The sequence below is a fragment of the Mya arenaria genome, chromosome 12 (genome assembly GCF_026914265.1).
Source record: "Mya arenaria isolate MELC-2E11 chromosome 12, ASM2691426v1".
Classification (NCBI taxonomy): Eukaryota; Metazoa; Mollusca; class Bivalvia; order Myida; family Myidae; genus Mya; species Mya arenaria.
In genome coordinates, this window is record NC_069133.1 from 26,752,354 (window position 1) to 26,775,035 (window position 22,682).

At 35.9% G+C, this 22,682-nt stretch overlaps 2 protein-coding genes across 2 annotated transcripts; both read left to right on the forward strand.

Annotated features, from left to right (window-relative positions):
• The first annotated feature begins 4,836 nt into the window (after positions 1 to 4,836).
• Positions 4,837 to 7,411, forward strand: LOC128211811 (uncharacterized). The gene is made up of 3 exons (XM_052916885.1): positions 4,837 to 4,990; positions 6,319 to 6,416; positions 7,029 to 7,411. Exons 1-3 carry the CDS (start codon positions 4,973 to 4,975, stop codon positions 7,261 to 7,263), a joined length of 351 nt encoding a protein of 116 aa, XP_052772845.1. The 5' UTR covers positions 4,837 to 4,972; the 3' UTR covers positions 7,264 to 7,411.
• Positions 7,412 to 11,551: 4,140 nt separating this feature from the next.
• LOC128211806 (glutaredoxin-3-like) lies at positions 11,552 to 22,682 on the forward strand. The gene is made up of 10 exons (XM_052916878.1): positions 11,552 to 11,651; positions 12,564 to 12,678; positions 13,430 to 13,504; positions 14,572 to 14,691; positions 15,874 to 15,958; positions 17,370 to 17,459; positions 18,583 to 18,727; positions 19,945 to 20,055; positions 21,022 to 21,154; positions 22,203 to 22,682. Exons 1-10 carry the CDS (start codon positions 11,587 to 11,589, stop codon positions 22,251 to 22,253), a joined length of 990 nt encoding a protein of 329 aa, XP_052772838.1. The 5' UTR covers positions 11,552 to 11,586; the 3' UTR covers positions 22,254 to 22,682.

Here is a 22,682-nt window from a genome sequence, read left to right on the forward strand (position 1 = left end):
AATTAATATGTCTAAAAGCGTTACTAACGATTTAAGCAAATTGCATAAGACATCAATTTTTTAACTTAAATATGAAAATCTGCGATTTTTTTTATTGTCAGCAGTCTTGTTGTGTTCCATGCATTTTCGCGTAAATTAACTCGTTCCAAGATAAAAATAAAATAAAGTTGTCCAAACGTTCAATCTGTGAGAGTGCAGCTTTAAGGGATAAAATGTGGATATTTTTTCCATCATTTGAAGTTGTTCAAAACTGGCAATTTTAATGCGCATTCATCGGCTAAGGGCGAAATAAAGACCCTTGCTTTTGCGACAAAGGCAGGAACGGTGGGGCATCTGTATCATGTGGAAACATTACTTGTTTGTTTTCATTTAAAAAGCATTTTATGTAGAGAAAAAAACTAGTGTGTACATACTGTAAAAGTAATAAGCTTCCTTAATTTTACCTTTTTTATATTTATTTTTTAGGATTTCATTTAAATGCTGCACTCTCACAGATTGACCGTTTTGACAGCTTTTTAATTTTTCGTCTTAGAATCAGTCATTTTTTGCGTAAATGTCTAGATCAGATCGCAGGTTTTCATATTAACTAGTTTTATGCTTAAAGCTGCACTCTCACAGATTTACCATTTTTACAACTTTTTATATTTTTTGTCTTTGAATGAGCACATTTTTGCGTAAATATCTACAAACAAATGATGTAAGATTGCTGACAAAAAATCAGATCGAAGATTTTCATACTTCAGTTCGAAATTTAATGTTTTATGGCCTAAACCGTTAATAACGTTGAAAGAAAATGCATAAAACATCAATTTTTGAACTTAAAAAATCTGCGATCTAATTTTTTGTCAGCAGTCTTATCTAACTGGATTCAATGGATTTTATAAAAAAAAAATGGCTTGTTCCAAGACAAAAAATAAATAAGTTGTCAAACGTTGAACCTGTGTGAATGCAGCTTTAAAGCTATTGAAACGTTTTTAGCCATAAAACAATAAATTGCAAACGTGAGACTATGAAAACTCATTCTCGTACATCTGAATTAGATTTATCACTATCAAACCTCTGATGAATGAGAATGATTAAAACTGCGATCTGATCTTTAGTCAGCAGTTTTATAATATCAATGATTTTTAGACATTCACGCAAAATTTGCCCTTTCCCGAAAAACGTAAAAATTAAAGTTTTTTATAAACTTTTAAAGCGATATGTCTTCTTATTATTTCATTCATTTTACCAGTTTTCGAATAATTTTCATAGGATTTCATTTTAATTTCTGTTGCTGTTTTAGTAAAAGGTGAAACGTGTAATGCACCAGTCAATTGTAACCACGCCCCCCCCCCCCCCGGTCCGGGGAATAGCGGGGATTTTGACTTTCGGTCCAGCCAACCTCGGGTAAAATCCCGGCCCTGCGGGGACGAACTAATGGTAAAACCCCGGCCAAATGCCCCCGCACCCCAGAGACTCTATATAAGGTCCAATCTCCACTAAATTTGGCGCTAAGACAAAACCACCGCGGTCACCCGGCCCTGCGGGGCCACCTGAAAACTTAAAACACGGTCCTTTACCCCGGCTATCCCCAGTATATCCCCGGACCTGGGGGGGCGTGGTTACAATTGACTGGTGCATTTCGGTACATGGCGGCCACCAGCATGAGCTAGAAACGTGCTCGAACGCATGTATACACCATACCGTGACAGGAAACTTACCGGGTCGTTGTCCTCCCGTTAGTTGTTATATACGTAACGTAATCGTATGTTTATATGCGTTGTTTGTCTTGATTGATGACTAACTATATAAATGTGCATGGATGTGATTTAGTTGTTATGAAAACCAGTGAACGCGACAATATATGCCTCTTGCGGATCCATATGGGGGGGCACACCAAGCCCCCACCCCCACCCCCCAAATCGCCCAAGCTTACTATTCATTTCAGTATAGAGGACAAAAAATACGCTCGAAATGCACTTTTTTTGACTGGGGATCGTTAAAATTTCTTTGGGGAGTACCCTCAAACAACCCCCCCCCCCACTTGCCAACACTTGAATCAAATTAATAAACTTCGGTGAGGAGAGGGGATCGCAAGCCAAATGTTACGGGCACTGATACAATAACGAAATAAAATCGTGATATCTTGAGTTAAACTTTTTTTTAAGGGATAAAACATGGATATTTTTTCCATCATTTCAAATTGTGCAAAACTGGCCGAGTATATAAAACATATTTATCGACTGGGGGCTAAAAAAACTGAGACCGTTGTTTTGCGATAAAGGCAGGAGGTGGGGCAAAAACTATATCCTGTATTCAACTGTATACATACATTTCTAGTTTGTAAACATTTAAAACACATTTGATGAAGAGAAAAAAATAAACTCTAGTGTTGAGATCACATAGTGTAAAAGCAATACGTCAACTATTGTTTCCTTCATTTTACCACTTTTCGAATAATTTTCATAGGATTTCATTTGAATTCCGGTTGTTGTTCTAGTAAAAGGTGAAACGTGTTATGGTGCATGGCGGCCACCAGCATGAGATAGAAACGTGCTCAAATACGTATACACATTTAACACACGCAACGTACCTAGTCGTTTCCCTCGCGTTACAGGTTATACGACACACGTTATCTTACGTAACTATGTGAGTAGTTTGTCTTGATTGATGACTAACCAACTATACAATGTACATGGATGTGGTATAGTTGAAATATAAACCTACGAACGTGACTATTAATGCCACTAGCGGATCAAGGGGGTGGGCACACACCCCCCCCCCCCAAAAAAAAAAAGAAGTCCATGTTAACTTTTTATTTCAGTATTCTATAGAGACAAAAAGGATTAAAATACGCCCGAAATGCATATTTCTCACTGGAAATTGTTAAAAAAAACACCTGCCAACAGGATAAATTTCGGTTCGGAGGGAGAGGCGTAAGTCAAAATGTTACGCCCCCAAGTCCCTCCCCCTCTTACGTCAAATCCTGGATCCGCCCGAACTAAACGAATGCACCATCATCATCATCAGCAGCAGCAGCAGCAGCGGCAGCGGTAGCATAATACTAATACTTATACTGATAATAATACTTCCCATGGATAAACCTCTGTCATTTTTGACTAGGTAGACCATACCTCCAACATAAATTTCATAATGTGGACAAAACATCCCAGACCATTTTGACTTGATGGTGTAATCATCCCCTTCCTGGACCTATTAGATCCTATTAATGTCGGTGGTTTTTCACAAAATATTTCTAAACTTTAATGATTGTTTCTTAACTAGTACTGGGCTCAAATGATTTGGGATGTTTTGTTCGCCTTGTCAAAATGATCTGGGATGTTTTTGTTCACGCTGTCAAATGATGTAGGAGGTTTTGTCCACCTATTAAAAATACATGGAAGGTTTTGTCCATGGGAGATTTTGGCCATGAGAGGTTTTGTCCATGGGTGGTTTTGTCCATGGGTGGTTTTGTCCATGGGTGGTTTTGTCCATGGGTGGTTTTAACCTACACCATGTCGTTTATCTATGGTAAAGTATGTGGACTGGTTTGACGTGTTGATGAAGAACTCTTGAACGCTGCACAAAACCCCTTTAATCTACTCTTTTGATAAACCTTATATAACGAGTCTTTTGGCACGGGTTCTATGCCCAGTACGTTTAAGTGGCAATTTGAACTGATACGGAATATAATATGAATGTACTTTAGTTTGTCCTTAACCCATATACATAATTGAATGTATAATAAAGCACTACTGGAGTCAGGGAATGATTCACTGGGGTTCGCGACCCTATACTTTGTGCAAATGCACATTTCAGGTCAAATTAGTTGCATGAATTTTACCAAATTTTCGCTGATCTAATAGCGTCAGGAACCAAAAAAACTTATTAAAAATGTTCACTGATTGTATACGGTTGTTACTTTGTTTGTAACCTGTTTATTTGTTTATTCGACTTTGATATAAACTCCAGTTTTACTATTACGGTAGTATGCTTTAAGAATTCATCCCCAGTGCGGGTTCAAGTCTCCCCCACTGATCCCACCGCCGAAATGGTTTCAGCCCTTCAGCAGCTAGATCAACCGCAGAACTGCCGTTTTATACTCATATAAGCCTACCCAAAATAAGGGAGAAGACCCCCTCCCCCATTCACTTGTTTACAGCTTATTTTGGGTATTCGTGGGGAAAGGGGCGCATGAGTAATGCCCTTAAAAAAGCTGCACTCTCGTGGTTTTATCGTTTCTTACAACTTTTTCAAGTTATTTTTTGTCTTGGAAAGAGCAAATTTGTGTTAGTTTCTGCAAACCAATGATAAAAGATTGCTGACAACAGATCAGATGGCGGATTTGCATATTACCGTTCGAAAATTAATGTTTTATGGCTTAAACTGCATGTTACTCAACAGTTTTAGAAAAATGCATAACATTTAATTTTTGGACTTAAATATCAAAATCTGCGATCTATTTTTGTCAGCAGTCTTATATCACTGGTTTCCATGAATTTTCGCAAAAATTGGCTCGTTCCAAGACAAAAGCAAAATAATTTAAATAAAGTTGTCAAAACGTTCGATCTGTGAGAGTGCAGCTTTAAACGAAGCCCCACCTCCGGACATCAAAACCTGAAACCGCCTTTGTTATGTGTCATTGTTCTCCTGTGGAAAATCTTAACAGGCTATTCAGTTATGTTTTGCGTTGGTTCAAACAGTGCCACGGTGCCGAACTTAAATGTAACCTTATAATTTAAGTAATATCATTAAATGCATTCGCAACATTTCGGTTAATTACGGAAACATCCGACTGTCGCTGCATGTTGTGTGCGCATGCGGAACGATTGAAACGCTCTGTTAACTGCGTTTTGTAAATAACTATTGGACTGGTTTAGTTATTATATCGTTGAATATTCACCGGATAAGTTGGAGAAGAAGAGCAGTCTATCCGTTCCACGCGCTTGCCAGCTGATACATCAACAAGGACTAACACGTTAATGTTCATATGTTGAAAATATTTAAGGTAAGTTTTGTGCTTTATAAATACGATTTTTAATAATTGAAGAAATGATAATATGATTGTGAGATTATATTCACTGCCTTTCTGATACGGTTGGTGATGTTACCGGATTTAAAAGTTCAAGGAATTCTGGAAATTTCAGGAATTACTAAATTGAAAATAAAAAAAATGTTCCATTTTTATTGCGTGGATTTTACATGAATATGCAACCTAAAGTTTATTCAATTCAGATGTTTAATATTGATATGACATTTGTAAATTAATTAGGAGTGATGCTCAATGTTAGAACCACAAGGCCACAAGGACCTATACAACCATGACAGATACTATTACGTTACAACAATACATTGATAACATCCCGTGAATACCAATTATAACCAATTATCAACATTTAATGAAGGGTTGCGACTGTCTGTATCTTTGTTTTTAAGCACCCCTAATAATTTGTCACATTTAATTTCGTATTTAAAAAGTGCATTTTATAAACAATGAGCTAATCCCGTAGCATTTCATATGCTACGATTTTCGCCAGGTGGGTGCTTCGAGAGGAATAGGGGATTAAGGTCACCTTGTATGTGGCTGTTAAGATTTTGACTCACAAAAATGGTATTTTTTTAAATTAAATTAGTTTTAGGTTTCAACAGTCAAAACTATGTTAAGTGCGTATTTATAATCATATTATAATTTTCAATCAAGAACAAAAGAAATATTTAACATTTAATTCTATAAAAGCAGAAGGGTGACAATGCTGGTCTCCACTAGGGCAGAAGGGTGCTACCCTTGGCACCACCCTTCCATAACTATTGGCCTAAAACCTAAATATGGTATTTACTCTCCATTTATCAATTGGTTGGTAGTGCTATAAAATCAAAACATTGACCAAAATCTCTGAAGTGGAGGATTCGTGGTCTAGTAGAACACACTACACTGTCAATCCAGGGGTCGCAGGTTCGATGCCCTGCAACACCACTAAATTGTAATCGTTTTCCGGGAGAGACATTAAATGGGATCCCGTATGATAGTGGATACACTGGTGCACGTTAAAGAACCAGGGTAGCTCTAACCAGGGTTACAGCTGTCTGTACACTATGCTCCAACAATCTAAAATGACTAACAATCTTATCGGAGCACTCGCCGAATGAGCAAGGCCCGAGTGCGAGTATAAATAAGCTTACACACACAAATCTCAGAAGGGTTATTTTGCATAATGTGAATACATGAAAATGAAAAACATCGAACGTGTCTTATAATACCCTTTTTGCGATATTGCGCCATAGGACTGACATATATGCATTTTCAGCTATAAAATGTGCATTTTTGTTGTTTTTCAGCTGATTGCCTCACATAATCTAGTCAAACTGCCAGAAACGGGTACAAAGATGGTGAAAATTACAAAAGTTGGTTCCTGTAACAAGAAGATTTGCATCAGGTTGGTCTGACATTACCACTCGTATATATGACGTATTGCAATATTATCTAGCAACGAGTGATTAGCCATTCAACCAAACCGCTAAACTGTATTTAAACAAAAAATGAAGACGACCCATATGGATGCTGTTCTGTTTCGTGTATTTGTAGTATATTTACAACTTTAATACAATTGTAATATACTGTTCAGAGTGTTCCGCGTTTTATCAACTGATTGATCATAAGTTTACTATCTATCGCTGTAAGATTTCTGCGTTGTTGTCAGAATTTAACTACATGTATGTCTCGTATAATCTTTTTGAGCTTCTGCCAGAATTTTACTTTGACTGTTACACCCTTTCTGCGCTACTGTCAGAATTTTTACTATGTCTCCTAAAAGTATTTTGCGCTGTTGTTCTATTTAACTATATCTCTTGTAACCTTTTTGAGCTTCTGACAGCATTTTATTTTGTATCTTATCATCTTTTTTAGCTTCTGTCAGAATTTTACTTGAACTCTTAATATTTTTCGGAGCTACTGTCAGAATTTCACTATGCCTCTTATATGCTGTCAGAATTTTACTGTATCGCTACAGTGTCCATTTCTAATTTTTCGGCGTTTACCTTTATTGCAGAAACCGTAACCAACGTTACAACTTCGGCTATCGTCCCGACATGTCAGACATTCGCCTTGACGTGACGGCCGGCCATTCGCCCATCTTCCAGCGAAATCCAGCCCAAACAGGTCACCAAGCCGGGAACCAATCCAGAGCACTGAGTCTGTCTCAGGGAAACGGGAACCAGGGTGGAAACTGGGGTATTGAGAACTGCCCAGACCGCGACGCCTTCGTAGCCATGCACATTGCTTAAATTTGATTCCTTACAAGTGCAATGCAGCGAACTTACTGATTGCCATACGTCGATGAATCTCAAGAATAACTGTTATAACCATAATGATGTGAATGAATTAAGTTTATGTGATATAATATGTATAATTGAAATAAATACATAAAATTGATGTGTGCTAATATCGGGGCTATCTTGTTTAGTTCCGAAAAACGGTGTTTACCTTTTACAATTTATGGATTAAAACGAGCGCGCATAAAATTAATATTATTGTTCCCTGTAAAATCGTCTATAATATAGCATCATACATAGTCGAATACGAAACCGGAAACGTCGCATACAATGCGTTCATGGAAAAAAAGGACTACTCTTTCAATTGCACTTTTTCATTTTTTCTTGATTTGTAGGCCAAGAAATGAAATAAGAGAGGTATAGGCGTCCCTGAAAAGGTATACCAAAAGGACCGACTCACTTACCTTTTAAGAAAATAAAATAGTACGGCCACTTTGATACAAATTAATTAAATAAGGGGTACGAAAGTGTGTGGCTTAGAACACGATTTGTCAAATGTCTCTCTCAGGGTCCCTCCCTATTTTTTTCAGACATGTCAGGAACCAGCACTCATTATTTTTTTTTCAAAAAAGTTATATCGTTGATCATCAGATGTAATTCAATGGGATTTTATAGTTGGCGATATTGTTGACGTATAGTATACACATCTTTTTGAGCGTAATTGCGTAAAATCGCAACCAGGGAAGTATCTTACGCTTAAATATTGAATAAAAATTGAATAACGATATTAATGTTTTTTTATAAGAACTCCTGCAATTTCTGATAAATAATCCATTTTAAACGCTCCGTACGTTAGATGGTTTCATGTAGTTTAATCATGGATCTTTGATATCAATTTACACACGTTTGATCATGCTAACCCCCCCCGCCCCCCCCCCAATTTTTTTTTTATAAAAAATCAACATTTAAAGCTGCACTCCCACAGGTTGACAGTTTTGAGATTTTTTTAATTGTTTGTCACAGCATCAGCTTATTTTGGCATCAATGCCTTCAACCATTTACGTGGCCCAGTGGTTAAGGCTGTGCGCCTACGAATCGGGAGGTCATAAGTTCGATCTTTGGCCGCGTCATACCCAAAGACGTTAAAAGTTGGTACATATAGCTCTCTTACCCGGCGCTCGGCAATTAAAGGGTAATGCTTGGAAAAGTGGCGTTCCCAGTACTGGTTTAACCCACGAAAGTTGAACCTCGTGTATCAGTGCTTTACACCGAGCAAGTAAAAGAACTAAGGGGTCTCTTCGAAAAAAGCTAGGGTATCGCACCCGGACTTTCTTGTATCCCACCACTGTCTCTTCTGTGTGCTATCCCTTCAGCAAAAAAGGGACCCCGTTTGAAATAAGTGTTTGCACTTTCACGGGTTATACTTCACTGCAAGGAAAAGAAATACAACTCATTCATACAAGATAACTTTCAATGGAACATAATCTCCACTTTTCGAAAAGTGACCGAAAAAATACTAAATTAGAAACGTTTTAAGCCGTAAAACATCAATTATCGACCATAAATATAAAACAAATGTGATCTCATCTTTAGTCAGCCTTTTTATATCATTGCTTTAAAAAAAATGGCCTTTTCCAAGACAAACAAAGTGTAAAACGGTCAAGCGGTGAGAGTACAGCTTTTAAGTCCCACTCGCCGCTTTTACCAGTGTAGTTATTGAATTGGGTCTCTTGAACGCTTCTTAATACCAAACTACCTTATAGCAGAATTTGCCGACAAAAATGATAGCTTAAATGAAATTCTAATAGAGTATTGTAATGACCCTGTCATTATGCAGGTTACTCACCTGGACATGTACTTGCCATCTTTCTGTGGAACTAATATACAATACTGAGATATATTTAAAGACTATATATGATATGTTTTATAAAGTTGCACTTACCTTAGGTCATGTCTGTTTAAATTCCATCCAATCATATAATTCCTGTTGCTATGTATATACAAGGGGGGTTCTCCACCCACTTTACATTTACGTGTTGAATGTATTTGACTGTTTCATAATCTTCGTAATTAGATAAACATTATTTATTAGTAGTTGTCCTACAATAATCATTTATATTTGAGCCACTTTGCTACTGCTTGATTTTATGTCTTGAATTTGTATTTTTAATATTGTAAACAAACTGTCATGGCTGCCGGACCGCCCGGTGGGCACTGTGAGTACCGCCCTACCGGTCCTTCTGTTCTGTCAGGGCGGTCCTCCGGTCCTTTGGTGATTGGTCAGCGTTCCTCCGGTCCTCCGGTGATTGGTTGGATGTTTGACCGGTCCGGCCGCCATTGGTCAGTTTTGATCACGTGGGCATATATGGTTCTCTATATAAACAGCGTTCATTTCGGGATCAACAGCTTGATCTTTGACGTCGGATAGCTCGTTTTGGGTAAGGTTACCCTCGTATGTTTGAGCTGGGTTTTTGATGTCAAATAGCTCGTTTGGGTTAGAAAACACCCGTAAATCTGATCTATTAGTCTAGTACTTTGACATTACTTTAATATTTATAACAAGTTGTTTTAACAAAAGATAATTAATAGTTGACAAATATAGAAAACTAGAGAGCCCATGCAACTTAAACTGATACATGTATCTATTGACTACACATTGTGTTTAATATTTATGATTCAAAGTTAAAGAATACAATATAAACCGTTAAATATTCAACTCGGTGTTCGTTGTATTTCAACATCTTCCCTGACTTGAAAGAAGTTTTGCCTTGACTTCGTATAGGTCGTTACAGTATGCTCAATTTTCCAAGCACAAAAAACAAACATTTAAATCTTCACTTTTCCGTTTCAATGTTGTCGAACTCCACCGACGTTATAAGTTGTGTTCAGATATTACATTAAAACAACAACAACAATAACTCTCTGACAACAATAGTGAAGTGATATATGGTCTTCGAATGAAAATCCCGATTACCCGGCCTAGAATCCTGCTGGCGTCAGATTTAAAACAAATCTGTTTTTTATCGTTTTATTTATATTATTTGTTTTTGTCAAATTGAATACTTTGATTTCTTTCGTAAATTCAATAAATTCATGAATATACATGAAGACGAAAACTTGCAGATCTTCTTTAACCCTCGTGCGAGGTGTATTTACAGGAATGCTGTTATGCCCGCAACTTTCTACAGTACTGGTTTGAAGTTAAACGCACGAATCCCCGATTCTATACTCGGCCAAGCTGCTCTTGAAGCCCTCGACGCAACCGGTGGTGGTCAGCGCCGCTGGTAGCTGGAGGAATATAATGGAGTCGCAGTGCGTATCATTTATACCAAACAAGAGCTTTCGTAGGTAAGCAGTGGCCTTGACCTTTACCCCAGGGACCACCAAATGCAATCCCATGAAAGGTCTCCTTAAACCCTTCCTATGTACCAAGTTATATCATTATATGTAAAACCTAACCAAAATTATTCGATACCATAGATCGATGAGTTTGACGCCGCCAATCTGCCAACGAAGCACGCCATTAGAACTAATAAACGGGTGTCAACGTGTCACTTTATGAGGAGAGCCTTGATGTTGAAATGCGGCTCTCTAAGGGCATTTCTGTACAGGATGAACGGCAACGGACCACTGCCCAGTAAGAACGGGTGTTGAAGATGGGGATGTGTACCTTCGATCAGCAGGTTGCGGACCATGGCATTATGTATACGTGGAAAATCGGGTTTGGTTCCTACATCACAGTTTGGTATGTGGGAAACTGGCTGTGAATTATTTTATATTGAGATATGGCCAGATCAGTCATTAAGAATAATTGCTTTGGCAGTCCTGGAAAAAAACTTTTCAAAAGTTTATTTTTAATCTTAATATAATACCTTTTTCATTTTTTTCAAAACACGGTGCACATAGCCATGAAAGCACAGTGCAACAAGGTTCTGTGTGACTTCCAATGTCTTTATTAATAAACTTGCTGTAGCACGGTAAGAAAAGCATTATTGAACATTACTTAATTTTCTCGACATATTGATATGTCGGTTACTCGCTTTTCATAATCAGTAGACAAACTTATCCCTGGTGAAATGGCCCGAGTATGTATTGAAATGAAATGTAGAACATTTTATTAAAGGATTAATTCCAATTTGGTTGTTAAATAAGCACTGGTTACAGATTATTTTCAAATCATTTGTTCACAACGTTTGACCTTGGACCAATATCAAATCCTACTCCAAGGCAAAGACATTCGTGATTCCTTGTCAAACCAATACAGGTCTCTCAAATAAGTAAACTGTTGTCTGCCGTCAACTGCTGCCGACGCAAACTGTTAAGCGCTCCTTCATCATGGCCGCTGTGAAAGAAATTCCGGACGTATCAGGCTTTCGGGCAGCAATTAAAGAGAATGTGGGGTAAGCTCTTAAAACATATCGATAAATTTAAACAAATCACCTATTTACTGACATGTTATGTAATATTACAATAATGTCCGTCATTTAAGAGGTTGAATATGAGGCTATAAAATCGGAATGACTACTATTTCGGACACAAAAACTTAAAAAGGGTAAAAACCAATATTTATAACACAATAAAGACATTTAAATGTTGTTGTACTTTTATATGTTAGTAATAGGCATGCTTATTTGTTTTAGATGATCTAATCATAATTTTAAATATCCATTTTTGTGAAACAGTTAATCATGAACTTGATGAAGTGCAACTAAAATTTGCTTTTGGAATCAAAATTTAGAACAACATCTAGTATTAGCCTTTGCAAGGTAACATGATCTAAATGATTAAAGGCTTTTTTGATAGTTTTACTGAACTAATAACATAAAACAACTTCAAGAAGGCTAAACTTGCAGTAATATTAAAGCCAAAAAGGTTGGGGTTACTGTCATAGCTTTGAACTTAAAGTGAAGATTCAAGTGTTGACAGCTTAAAAAACATAACCTTGGGGGTAAGTAGTGTTTTATATTTTGTGGTCTAATTCAGCACACACTATTTAGCCCTGAACTGGTAAAATGCTTTACTAACTTGCTCTTATTCTGGATTTTTTAAAGCAGAGCTTGTTCAGAATTTTGAAAAATGTTGGTACCCATTCATGGTAAAAATTGGTGTTTTTCAGATTTCAGTGACAACATTGTCAATCTGCCCCAACCCACGTTGGGAGCTGATGCATTCTACACTCATGCTCAGCTTTTCATTTAGAATAAGAATTTAAATATGAGATAAGACTTATTTCCTATCCTTATAAGTGATATTAATGTTAAATCACTGTTAAATTGATATTATTGTACACAGATATATTTGTGACATTGTAGGAAGTTGAGTGTAGTTCACTTCGCTGCAACATGGGCTCCACAGTGTACCCAGATGGACGAAGTTATGGTGGAGTTGGCAAAGGATCAACAAAATTCAACAGTCAGCTTTATCAAGGTACATTGTTGAGGATTATTTTAGAAATCTGGGAAACATCTTTGCTATAGTACCAGTTGTGCATAAAATGAGGGAGTGAACCAGTGAGGCCGAGAAAATATTGTAGCTCGAACCATTTAGATCGCTGTATTGTTGATACTGTATCTGGTATAAGTTGACCAAATTTTTGTAACTTATTAAAAAAATACATAAATGAAGACAATGATGACATTTTTTCAAAACTGGACCATTGATAACCAAGTTCATAAGCCATCTGCTGCCATAGAGCATACATTTAAGTCAGTACAACTATGCTCTAAGTAAGTCATTGGGTGTTTGTACATGTTAACATTTACCTTAAAGCTGCTTTCTCACAGACTGATTATTTTGACAGCTTTAAAAAAAAAATGTCTTTGAATGACCCTAATTTTGCGTAAATATCTGAAAACCGTGCGGTGATATATGAGTGCTGGTAAAAAGATTAGTTTGCAGTTTTCAATATTTGCATTCAAAAATTGGATGTGTTATGGCTTAAAGCATTATTTATGCTTTGAGAAAAATGCACATTTTGGCAGTTTTCAAAATATCTGTTCTATTGTGAGTTATCTTATTTGACTGAATTGAAAGCACTGATACCAAAATCAGCTGATTCTGAGACAAAAAAAATAAATAGTTGTCGAATCAGATAATCCGTGAGAGTGCAGCTTTAAAGCACATTTTGGAATTTTCAAAGTTAAACCAAATGTTGTTAAACTTGAGTTTCCTGTTGTAGGTGGAGGCAGAGGATGTTCCTGAGATCTCTGAGGAGTTTGAGATTTCTGCTGTTCCAACATTCATTTTCATCAGGGTATAGTTTTATAGAAAAAACTTCTTCAAAAACTCATAAAAATGCATGGTGCTTATAAATAACAATTGCTATACAACACTGTACACTATAATGCACAGATTAATTCAGTACCATGAGACATAACAGGACAGAGAGACAAACAGAAATGTTTATTGTCTTGGTGTGTGTGTATGTAAGCTTATTTATACTGGCACTCAGGCCTTGCCCATTCGGCGAGTGCTCCGTTAAGATTGTTAGTCATTTAAGGTTTTTGGAGCATAGTGCACACACAGAATGTAACTCTGGTTAGAGCTACCCTGGTTCTTTAACGTGCGCCAGTGTATAGCACTGTCACATGTCTTTACCATGTTACCGGTATATAACAGTTTCTTAAAAAATATAAACATATATATAAATAGTCAGTTCACAACAAAGTCTTGTTTGGTAGAAAAATAATAACATTATCACCAACTTCTTAGGCCTAAAAAAAATTGTATGGTTTAATAGGGTTACATCCTTTTCAAAAATAGGTAGGTTAGGTAGGCTTTTTTATTAGGCTTTATAGGAATGTCATTTTCATCATCGGTTAATGGTGTTAAAGTTATCTTCAGTATAAGCATTTAAGGTTTTCAACTACAAAGTGAGCAGCAATTAAAAAAAATAAAATCCGTAGGTATGGTTGGGATCCCATACCAAATGTATTATTTTTAGGCCTTATTAATTTTTCTTATTTTTGACAGACACATACATGTAATTTTCAAACAATCTGCCATGAACATGTTACTTTCGACAATACCAGGATATGCCTTTTTTATTTAGATAAATGGTAAATAACTGCCGTTTCACTCTTTGTTAATGCAGCTTGTATTCACACATAGACTTTAGTGAGGAAATTAACATTTGCTACATTGTTCACCTTGTAAAATTATCTTACAAAGCCTAGAACCACTGAATTTTTTAGAGGTGATTTTTTCTGCTTGTTCTAATTATTTTGCATATAACTTTCTTAATTATTATATATAAAGATGCACACACATGTGTTTAAACACTGAAATATATAATAAAACACTCTTTTTATATTCGTGCAGAATGGGAAAAAGGTAGACAGACTGGATGGGGCGAATGCGGCTGAGCTGACAAAGAAGGTTAAACTGCTTGGCTCACAGACTGGGGTTGATGTGCCCCAAATTCCAGACGCACCAAAAGAGGTATGATTGTACTACACTATGTGACAATAGGCTGATTGCTCAGAACTTTGTAAAAACTGCACTCTCTCAGATTTACCATTTTTACAACTTTTTTATTTTTTATCTTGGAAAGAGAATATTTTTGCTTAAATAATTAATATCTGCAAACCAATAATAAAAGACTGCTGACAAAAGATCAGATCGCAGAAGTTCATATTTCCGTTCGAAAATTAATGTTTTTGGCTTAAAATGTTACTAACGGTTTAAGAAAAATGCATAAAACATCAATTTTAAATATAAAAATCTGTGATCTACTTTTTTGTCAGCAGTCATATATATATCTGGTTTCCATGGATTTTCGCAAAAATTGGCTCGTTTCAAGACAAAAAATAAAAAAAAAGTTGTCAAAATGCTCAAGCTGTGAGAGTGCAGCTGTAAAGGTAACAACATTGTTAACATCATTGGTGTTTACTTGTGAATCTTGACTGCTCTGGAAGTTTAATGGATACACTATAAGATATGAGACAACTGTTTGAGCTTTTCTTGTTTTATTTAAACAGAAAAGATAGATGAATACATCATCAATTATATCTTTTTAAATGTCAATAAAGATCTCGTTAATGATTAAATCATGTTGTTAACTTTGACAATGTTCTGAACTATCAGCCCAATGTCTTGGTCGTTTAATGAAATTGTATGCCAAAGCTGAGATATAAACAATGCCATGTTTGATGCCATAATGTGGCCACCATAAAAAAATAGTTTGGTAAGTTTTTCCAAAAGTACCCATTTAGGTGTAAAAATAAATTATTTTGTTTTCAACTAAAGAGTACCACCTTATGTTTTCCTCCTGATCCTTCACTATTTTTAGTGTATATTTTTTCTTGGTAATTTCTTAAAAAATCAGCATTGGTTGAGTGATCATGTTAAAATTTGACCATTTTATATTTATTTTTTGCTACAACAGCTACCCTGATATAGGTATTACCACATTAACTGCCATTCTAAACAGCATTCTAAATCATTTGCATTTTTTTTTAATTCTTTAAATTTATGAAAACTCAGGTATTCAAAAAACATTGTAAAATTTAGTGATAATGAAAAAACATGTTAATTTTAGATTTTTGATTCAAGAACATGTTCTTTAATGTAGAAAGAAATGTCACATTAAATGTTTGCTGAATTGAATTGATTCTCCTTCAGGACCTGAATGCTAAGCTGAAGAGATTGATCAATGCTGAAGATGTCATGTTATTCATGAAGGGCATTCCAGCTGAACCAAGATGCGGTATGAGCTTGTATTTAGAATTCATTGCTCAATGCTTTAAAGCTGCTTTCCCGCAGACCGCTTGTTTTGATAACTTTTTTATGATTTTTTTTTTCGAATTTCCGGGTAGCTCATTTTGGCATACCTTTAAGTAACTTAAATTCAGTCATATAAGATAACTCACTTTAGAACAGATCTCAATTCTTTAATAAACTGCCGAAAATTTCACTTTTCATAAAGCTTTAGGAATGCTTTAAGTCATGAAACATCAATTTTTGAACATAAAGATCAAAAACTGTTAGCTCATTCATAGGCAAAACGATCAATCTGTGAGAATGAAGCTTTAACATGCCTCGTGTGAAGCAGTGATAGATGGGATACTAGTCTCCTGGATTAATACCAGTGAGACAGTCTCCAAACTGCTCTGTTTAACCCTTATATTTTTAAACATCTTTTTGAATGACATGGCCTGGTATTGAACATGCAACCTAATGCAGTTGAATATCACCCAAATCTTATTAATAAAGTTCTATCAAATTCTGTAAACTTTGTTAAGATAATTATGATTATTACAAGTATAATAAGGTATTCATATGTATGGTTTTTTTAAAAAAAATACACAAATTAACTTGGGTGTGTACGCTTACGGGGGTATTTATACTCGCACTCGGGTCTTGCCAGATAAGACTAATAGTCATTTAAGGTAAGCACAGACAGAATGTAACCCTGGTTAGAGATACCCTGGGGCAGTGATTACGAACAGTCTCAAGTCTGAGTTCAGACTCAAAACACATTATTGCAAAACTTCATTTCATTGTAATTTTCCTTTTATCAGAGCATTGATAGTAAAATTTGCTGAAAGATATTGCTATTTGAATATTTTACTAAAATTTACCTATTTTTGTAAAAGAAATGAATTAAATATGATTTTTTCTTCCTTTAAAAAAAATGCTTTTCTGAGGCTGAGTCTAGACTTGAGAGTGTTCATAATCACGGCCCCTGGTTCTTGGACGTGCACCAGTGTATAGCACTGTCACACAGGACGCCCATTTAACACCCATTTAACATCTCGCCCGGAAGACGATAAGTATTTTTTAGTGGTGTGGTGGGGAATTGAACCTGTGACTCCTGGATTGACAGTCAAGTTTGTAACCTATAGACCACGAAACCGCTACAAATTGATTTATGTTACCATCTTTTATTGAGCATTAATAGTCAAAGGGAAGTAATCCTGTTTAATATATCATAAGTGGTTTTGATGCCTTCCCTTGACACAGCATATCTTGTATTTGTTTCATGTTGTGTAAAATGGTTTCTTTTGGACTGCGGCCTTATGTCACCAATGAAACAAATGACCGGACTTGTTCTCTACATTTTCAATAAACAAAATCTATACTTTAATATGAATGCATCTTTGGCTTTGTTTTTGTAGGATTCAGTAAGCAGATCATACAGATCTTGAATGAAAACAATGTCAAGTACGGCTCCTTCAACATTCTAGCTGATGAAGAAGTTAGACAAGGTTTGTATGTTTACATATACATTACAAGGTCTTAACTATATTGGCTCTGTTTGTTATGCTTCAAAATGATGTATTTAAATCTTAAAGGGGCTAGACACCAGATGATACAATTGCAAGAAAAAAAGAAAATTGTCAAAAACTTACATGAAATTGACATCTTTGTGTACGACACATTGAATCGTACTTACTGATGTATGACATTGCTTACAACACATGCGTCTTTCGCAGTTTATGCTCATTTTTCCAATTCAAAATTTACCAGGGTTGTCTACCAGGTAAACTTGTTCACTTTCATTAGCTAAACTGGATGCAATATGCACAATCCTGCAAGTCCTGCTCTGGCAATGTGCTTTCCTTGTTTGCTCAACTACTGGATTTTTCAGTTAAACTGCAATTATTCGAACAGGTGGTCATTTGAAAACTGTTTTTTTTACATATTCACGTTTAGTAATTGGGAGCCTTAGAACATACGAGGAATTTTCGCAACGCAATACATGACTGGTGCTGAAGTATACAATTGGTATGACACCTCCAAATTTAAAAAAACAACATTATGAGACTTTTCATAACAGACTAAATTGGAAACTTGGGTCGTGAAAAAAATCGGATAACTCAAGGTATCAACTCGGGTCCCAGTGTCCTCAAGGGATTGCAGTTTTATTTATAAAGCGAGGCTTGTTTATATTTGTATTCCAAGCATTTATATTAGAATTCAGACTTGTTTATCCAAAGACTTTTGGGATGTACGTAAGTAAAGATAATAAATGTTAATGGAACTAGAGTAAACCGAGGTTGTGGGTTTGATCTATGTGATTGGATTTCCAACAATGAGATATAGGTACTGGTATGTAAAAGTGTCTATTTCATGTAGAAAGTCAAGTCAAATATAGAAGCTAAAGTAGTGTCTGCATTTACTCTGTCTATGTAAAACAAACAATCTTGGACGTCCTCTTAAATCAGTTAAAAATGTAAAAAAAAATCTTCATACATAGAAAATGTCTTAATGCTTTAGTAAAAAAGTAAATGAGTATGTAAGAAGTTAACTCATAAAGATGTTTGTAAGTGAGTGGCATATTTGATATAAATCATATGTTTTCTACCCTGTATTTTGTATATCGTACAGGCCTGAAGACATTCTCTAACTGGCCAACGTACCCGCAACTGTACAGCAAGGGGGAGTTACTTGGCGGACTAGATATCGTCAAGGAGCTGGCTGAGAGTGGCGAACTAAAGTTGCAGCTACCGCAGCAACAGTCACTTGATGACAGGTGGGTTGGGTAACCTGACAACAGGTGGATTGGGGGTCCTTGGGTGATGGTGTGTTTGAGGTGATTTGTTGACAAGTGGGTGGGGTAACACCACAACCGGCATGTTGGTGTTTTTTTTAATGTGCTGACACTTTCTTTTGTCTTTAAGCTATTGTGTTCAGAATAAGCCTTAAACACACTGATTACTTGATACCAAAAAAATGTTTCAGCCTCATAAATCGTATGTTCCATACCTATTACATACAAGGTCGAAGGGCCTCATAAACCAGGCCCCTGTGATGTTATTCATGCAGGTAGATTAGACCATTCCTTAATCATATGTCAACATTACATAATATACCCTTTATATGCCAAGAGGAAGGACCTCATCAACCATGTGCCAGTGATGTTCATGAAGGAAGACAGGGCCGCTCCTCGATGTGGCCCCTGTAAACAATACTTTATATTTATATCTGTAAAGTACTGGGTTGAAGGCCTCATCAACAAGGCACTTGTGGTGAATTCATGAAGGGAGAGAGAACTCCACCACAATATGGCCTCTGTCAACAGAACTTAATAATCATATCTGTTATAAACCAGGTTGACATGCCTCACCAACCAGGCCTCAGTGATTTTGTTCATGTGACCCCTGTCAACAGTACTTAATATTCATATTTGTTATATACCAGGTTGAAGGGCCTCACCAACCAGGCGCCAGTGTTGTTGTTCATGTGACCCCTGTCAACAGTACTTAATATTCATATTTGTTATATACCAGGTTGAAGGGCCTCACCAACCAGGCGCCAGTGTTGTTGTTCATGTGACCCCTGTCAACAGGACTTAATATTCATATTTGTTATATACCAGGTTGAAGGGCCTCACCAACCAGGCGCCAGTGATGTTGTTCATGTGACCCCTGTGAACAGTACTTAATATTCATATTTGTTATATACCAGGTTGAAGGGCCTCACCAACCAGGCGCCAGTGATGTTGTTCATGTGACCCCTGTCAACAGTACTTAATATTCATATTTGTTATATACCAGGTTGAAGGGCCTCACCAACCAGGCCTCAGTGATGTTGTTCATGTGACCCCTGTCAACAGTACTTCATATTCATAGTTGTTATATGCTAGGAGGAAGGGACTCATTAACCAGGCCTCAGTGATGTTGTTCAAGAACTGCACCACATTGTAGATTCAGTAAACAGTAATTAATATTCATATCTGTTCTATACCAGGTTGAAGGGCCTCATCAACCAAGCTCCAGTGATGTTGTTTATGAAGGGAGACCGGGCCGCACCTAGATGTGGTTTCAGCAAACAGACCATTGCCATATTGAATGAATCAGGGTATAACACTTACAGATAGATAATACAATTTTGACATTCAATGCTTGAATTTCAATACATATTTACAAAATAAGACTCCACTGTCTAAATACTACAGCTTTTGACATTCAATGCTAAGACTCCACTGTCTAATTACAGCTTTTGACATTCAATACTTAGACTCCAATATCTCAATTGACATACATTGCTTAGATTCCACTGTCTGTTTACAACTGTCACATTCAATGATTAGATTCCACTGTCAAATTACAACTGTGACATTCAATTATTAGATTCCACTGTCTAATTACAACTGTGACATTCAATGCTTAGATTCCACTGTCTAATTACAACTGTGACATTCAATGCTTAGATTCCACTGTCTAATTACAACTGTGACATACAATGCTTAGATTCCACTGTCTGTTTACAACTGTCACATTCAATGATTAGATTCCACTGTCAAATTACAACTGTGACATTCAATTATTAGATTCCACTGTCAAATTACAACTGTGACATTCAATTATTAGATTCCACTGTCTAATTACAACTGTGACATTCAATGCTAAGATTCCACTGTCTAATTACAACTGTGACATTCAATGCTTAGATTCCACTGTCTAATTACAACTGTGACATTCAATGCTAAGATTCCACTGTCTAATTACATTTTTTACATTCAATTCTAAGATTCCACCATCTTATTAGAGTTTTTGACATTCAATGCTAGGAGATAACGGTTTAATTAGGACTTTTGACATTCAATGCTGAAACTCAATTACAATTTTGACATTCAATGGTTAGATTATACAGTCTAATTTCAAATTTTATATTCAATGCTAAGATTCCACTGCCTTATTACAACTTTGACATTCATGCATAGATACCACAAACACTTTTAATTTTTAAAACATTCAATGCTTAGATTCCACTGTCTATTTACACTTTTGACATTCTATGCATAGAAACTTATTTTGTTTACAGTGTAGAGTACAGCACATTTGACATACTGGGAGATGATGAAGTACGCCAAGGCCTGAAGACTTTCTCCAACTGGCCCACATATCCCCAGTTGTATGTGAAGGGGGAGCTGGTCGGGGGGCTGGATATTATCAAGGTATGAATGTTTTCATTCTAGATTAAAGGTTCCTCTTCTGAATGCATAGCATGACAGACACACAGGGTTTACTATATCCTTCTCTGAAGTTTTGTCAGCTATCATCTGCTATCAGTGTTGGTATTTAATGGTTTGCTGTTGCTATCTTCAAGCTACACTTCTGCTGGGCATAAAACATCTTAAGTCATTTTCAAACTTATGTAATTTTCCTATATTAAGTATCTTGCTCAACATTTGAAAACCCTTATACTTTTATTTTGATTTGACCAAGAATATAGTTGAAATCAAATGAAGTTAACTTTTGATTTTTTTAATACCACCCCTGTGCTTAAACTTCTTTGTATTTTGAGGATGGCATATTCTTTCCTGCAATGTGAAATTCTTTACAAACCTTTTTAACACTTAAGTTTTGCATTATACCCCCAATTAGGAGTTGAACAAGTCTGTTATAAACGTCACAAAATCTTGTGTCACAGTTAGCTGCATAATTTTGCACTTACTCTCCTGAAACTTTACAGTATTGTTTATTAGTATGGGAAGTTGGGCACCAGATATTTGTGTGGCATTTCACTTGGTCCAGCCGTCTAAAAATTGTTCTGGCCCTTGAGATAGCGAAAAATGGTCAGAAATTCCTGTGTCAAATATTGCACCAAAGCAAGAGTATTGCACTAACACTCATGAAACTTTGGTCAGCATGTGGAAATTGTGTATCAGCAATTTTTGTGACATGGTCTTACAATAGTTATGGCCATTTACATAGTAAAAATTGGTCAGAAAAATATTGTGGTGCATTAACTCCAAATGGTTTGCAACTACACTCATGAAACTTTATAGATTTGTTGGTCAACAGTGGAATTTGGGCATGTGCAATTTGTGTGACATTTTGCGTGGTCTTATAAGAGTTATGACCCTTGACTTGATCAAAATGATATTTAAACAGTATTCTATTTTTTGAAAATAAAATCCATGAAAATGGTTCGTAGCTTATTTTCAGATAAAGTTTACAAAACACAAGAGTTACCCAAATATGTTTATCTATCTATTCCAGGAACTGCAAGAGTCAAAAGAATTAGTGAACATTCTGAAGAACGGACAATGAGATATACAAGACAGAGCATGTAATTGTATATAACCAGTGTCATATCGGCATTCGTGTTTGCTGGTGAGAACAAAAATATTAAAGGCTGCATTCAAAATATCTGCTTATTCATAGATAAACATTTTTTTTCAAATTCATATTTTAAAATAAACTGTTTTCTTGCTCTTAAGAACTAAAGCGTTTCTTCAAATTGTTAAAAATAATTGTATTGTGGCCATATTTTTTAAGTCTGGTATTATTTCTTACTGTTAATTTCTATGATGTTTTTTAATTGTGAGAAGTGCTTATATTTATATAAAGGATTATAAAAAAGTATTCCCAATTTGAAATGTCTTTCTGTGTTTTCTTCTATTAAAATTAATCAAAAAGAAAATAAGAAGTTTTTGAGATGTCCATATGAATTGTTTACGGGAATAAATGTTAAGTTTA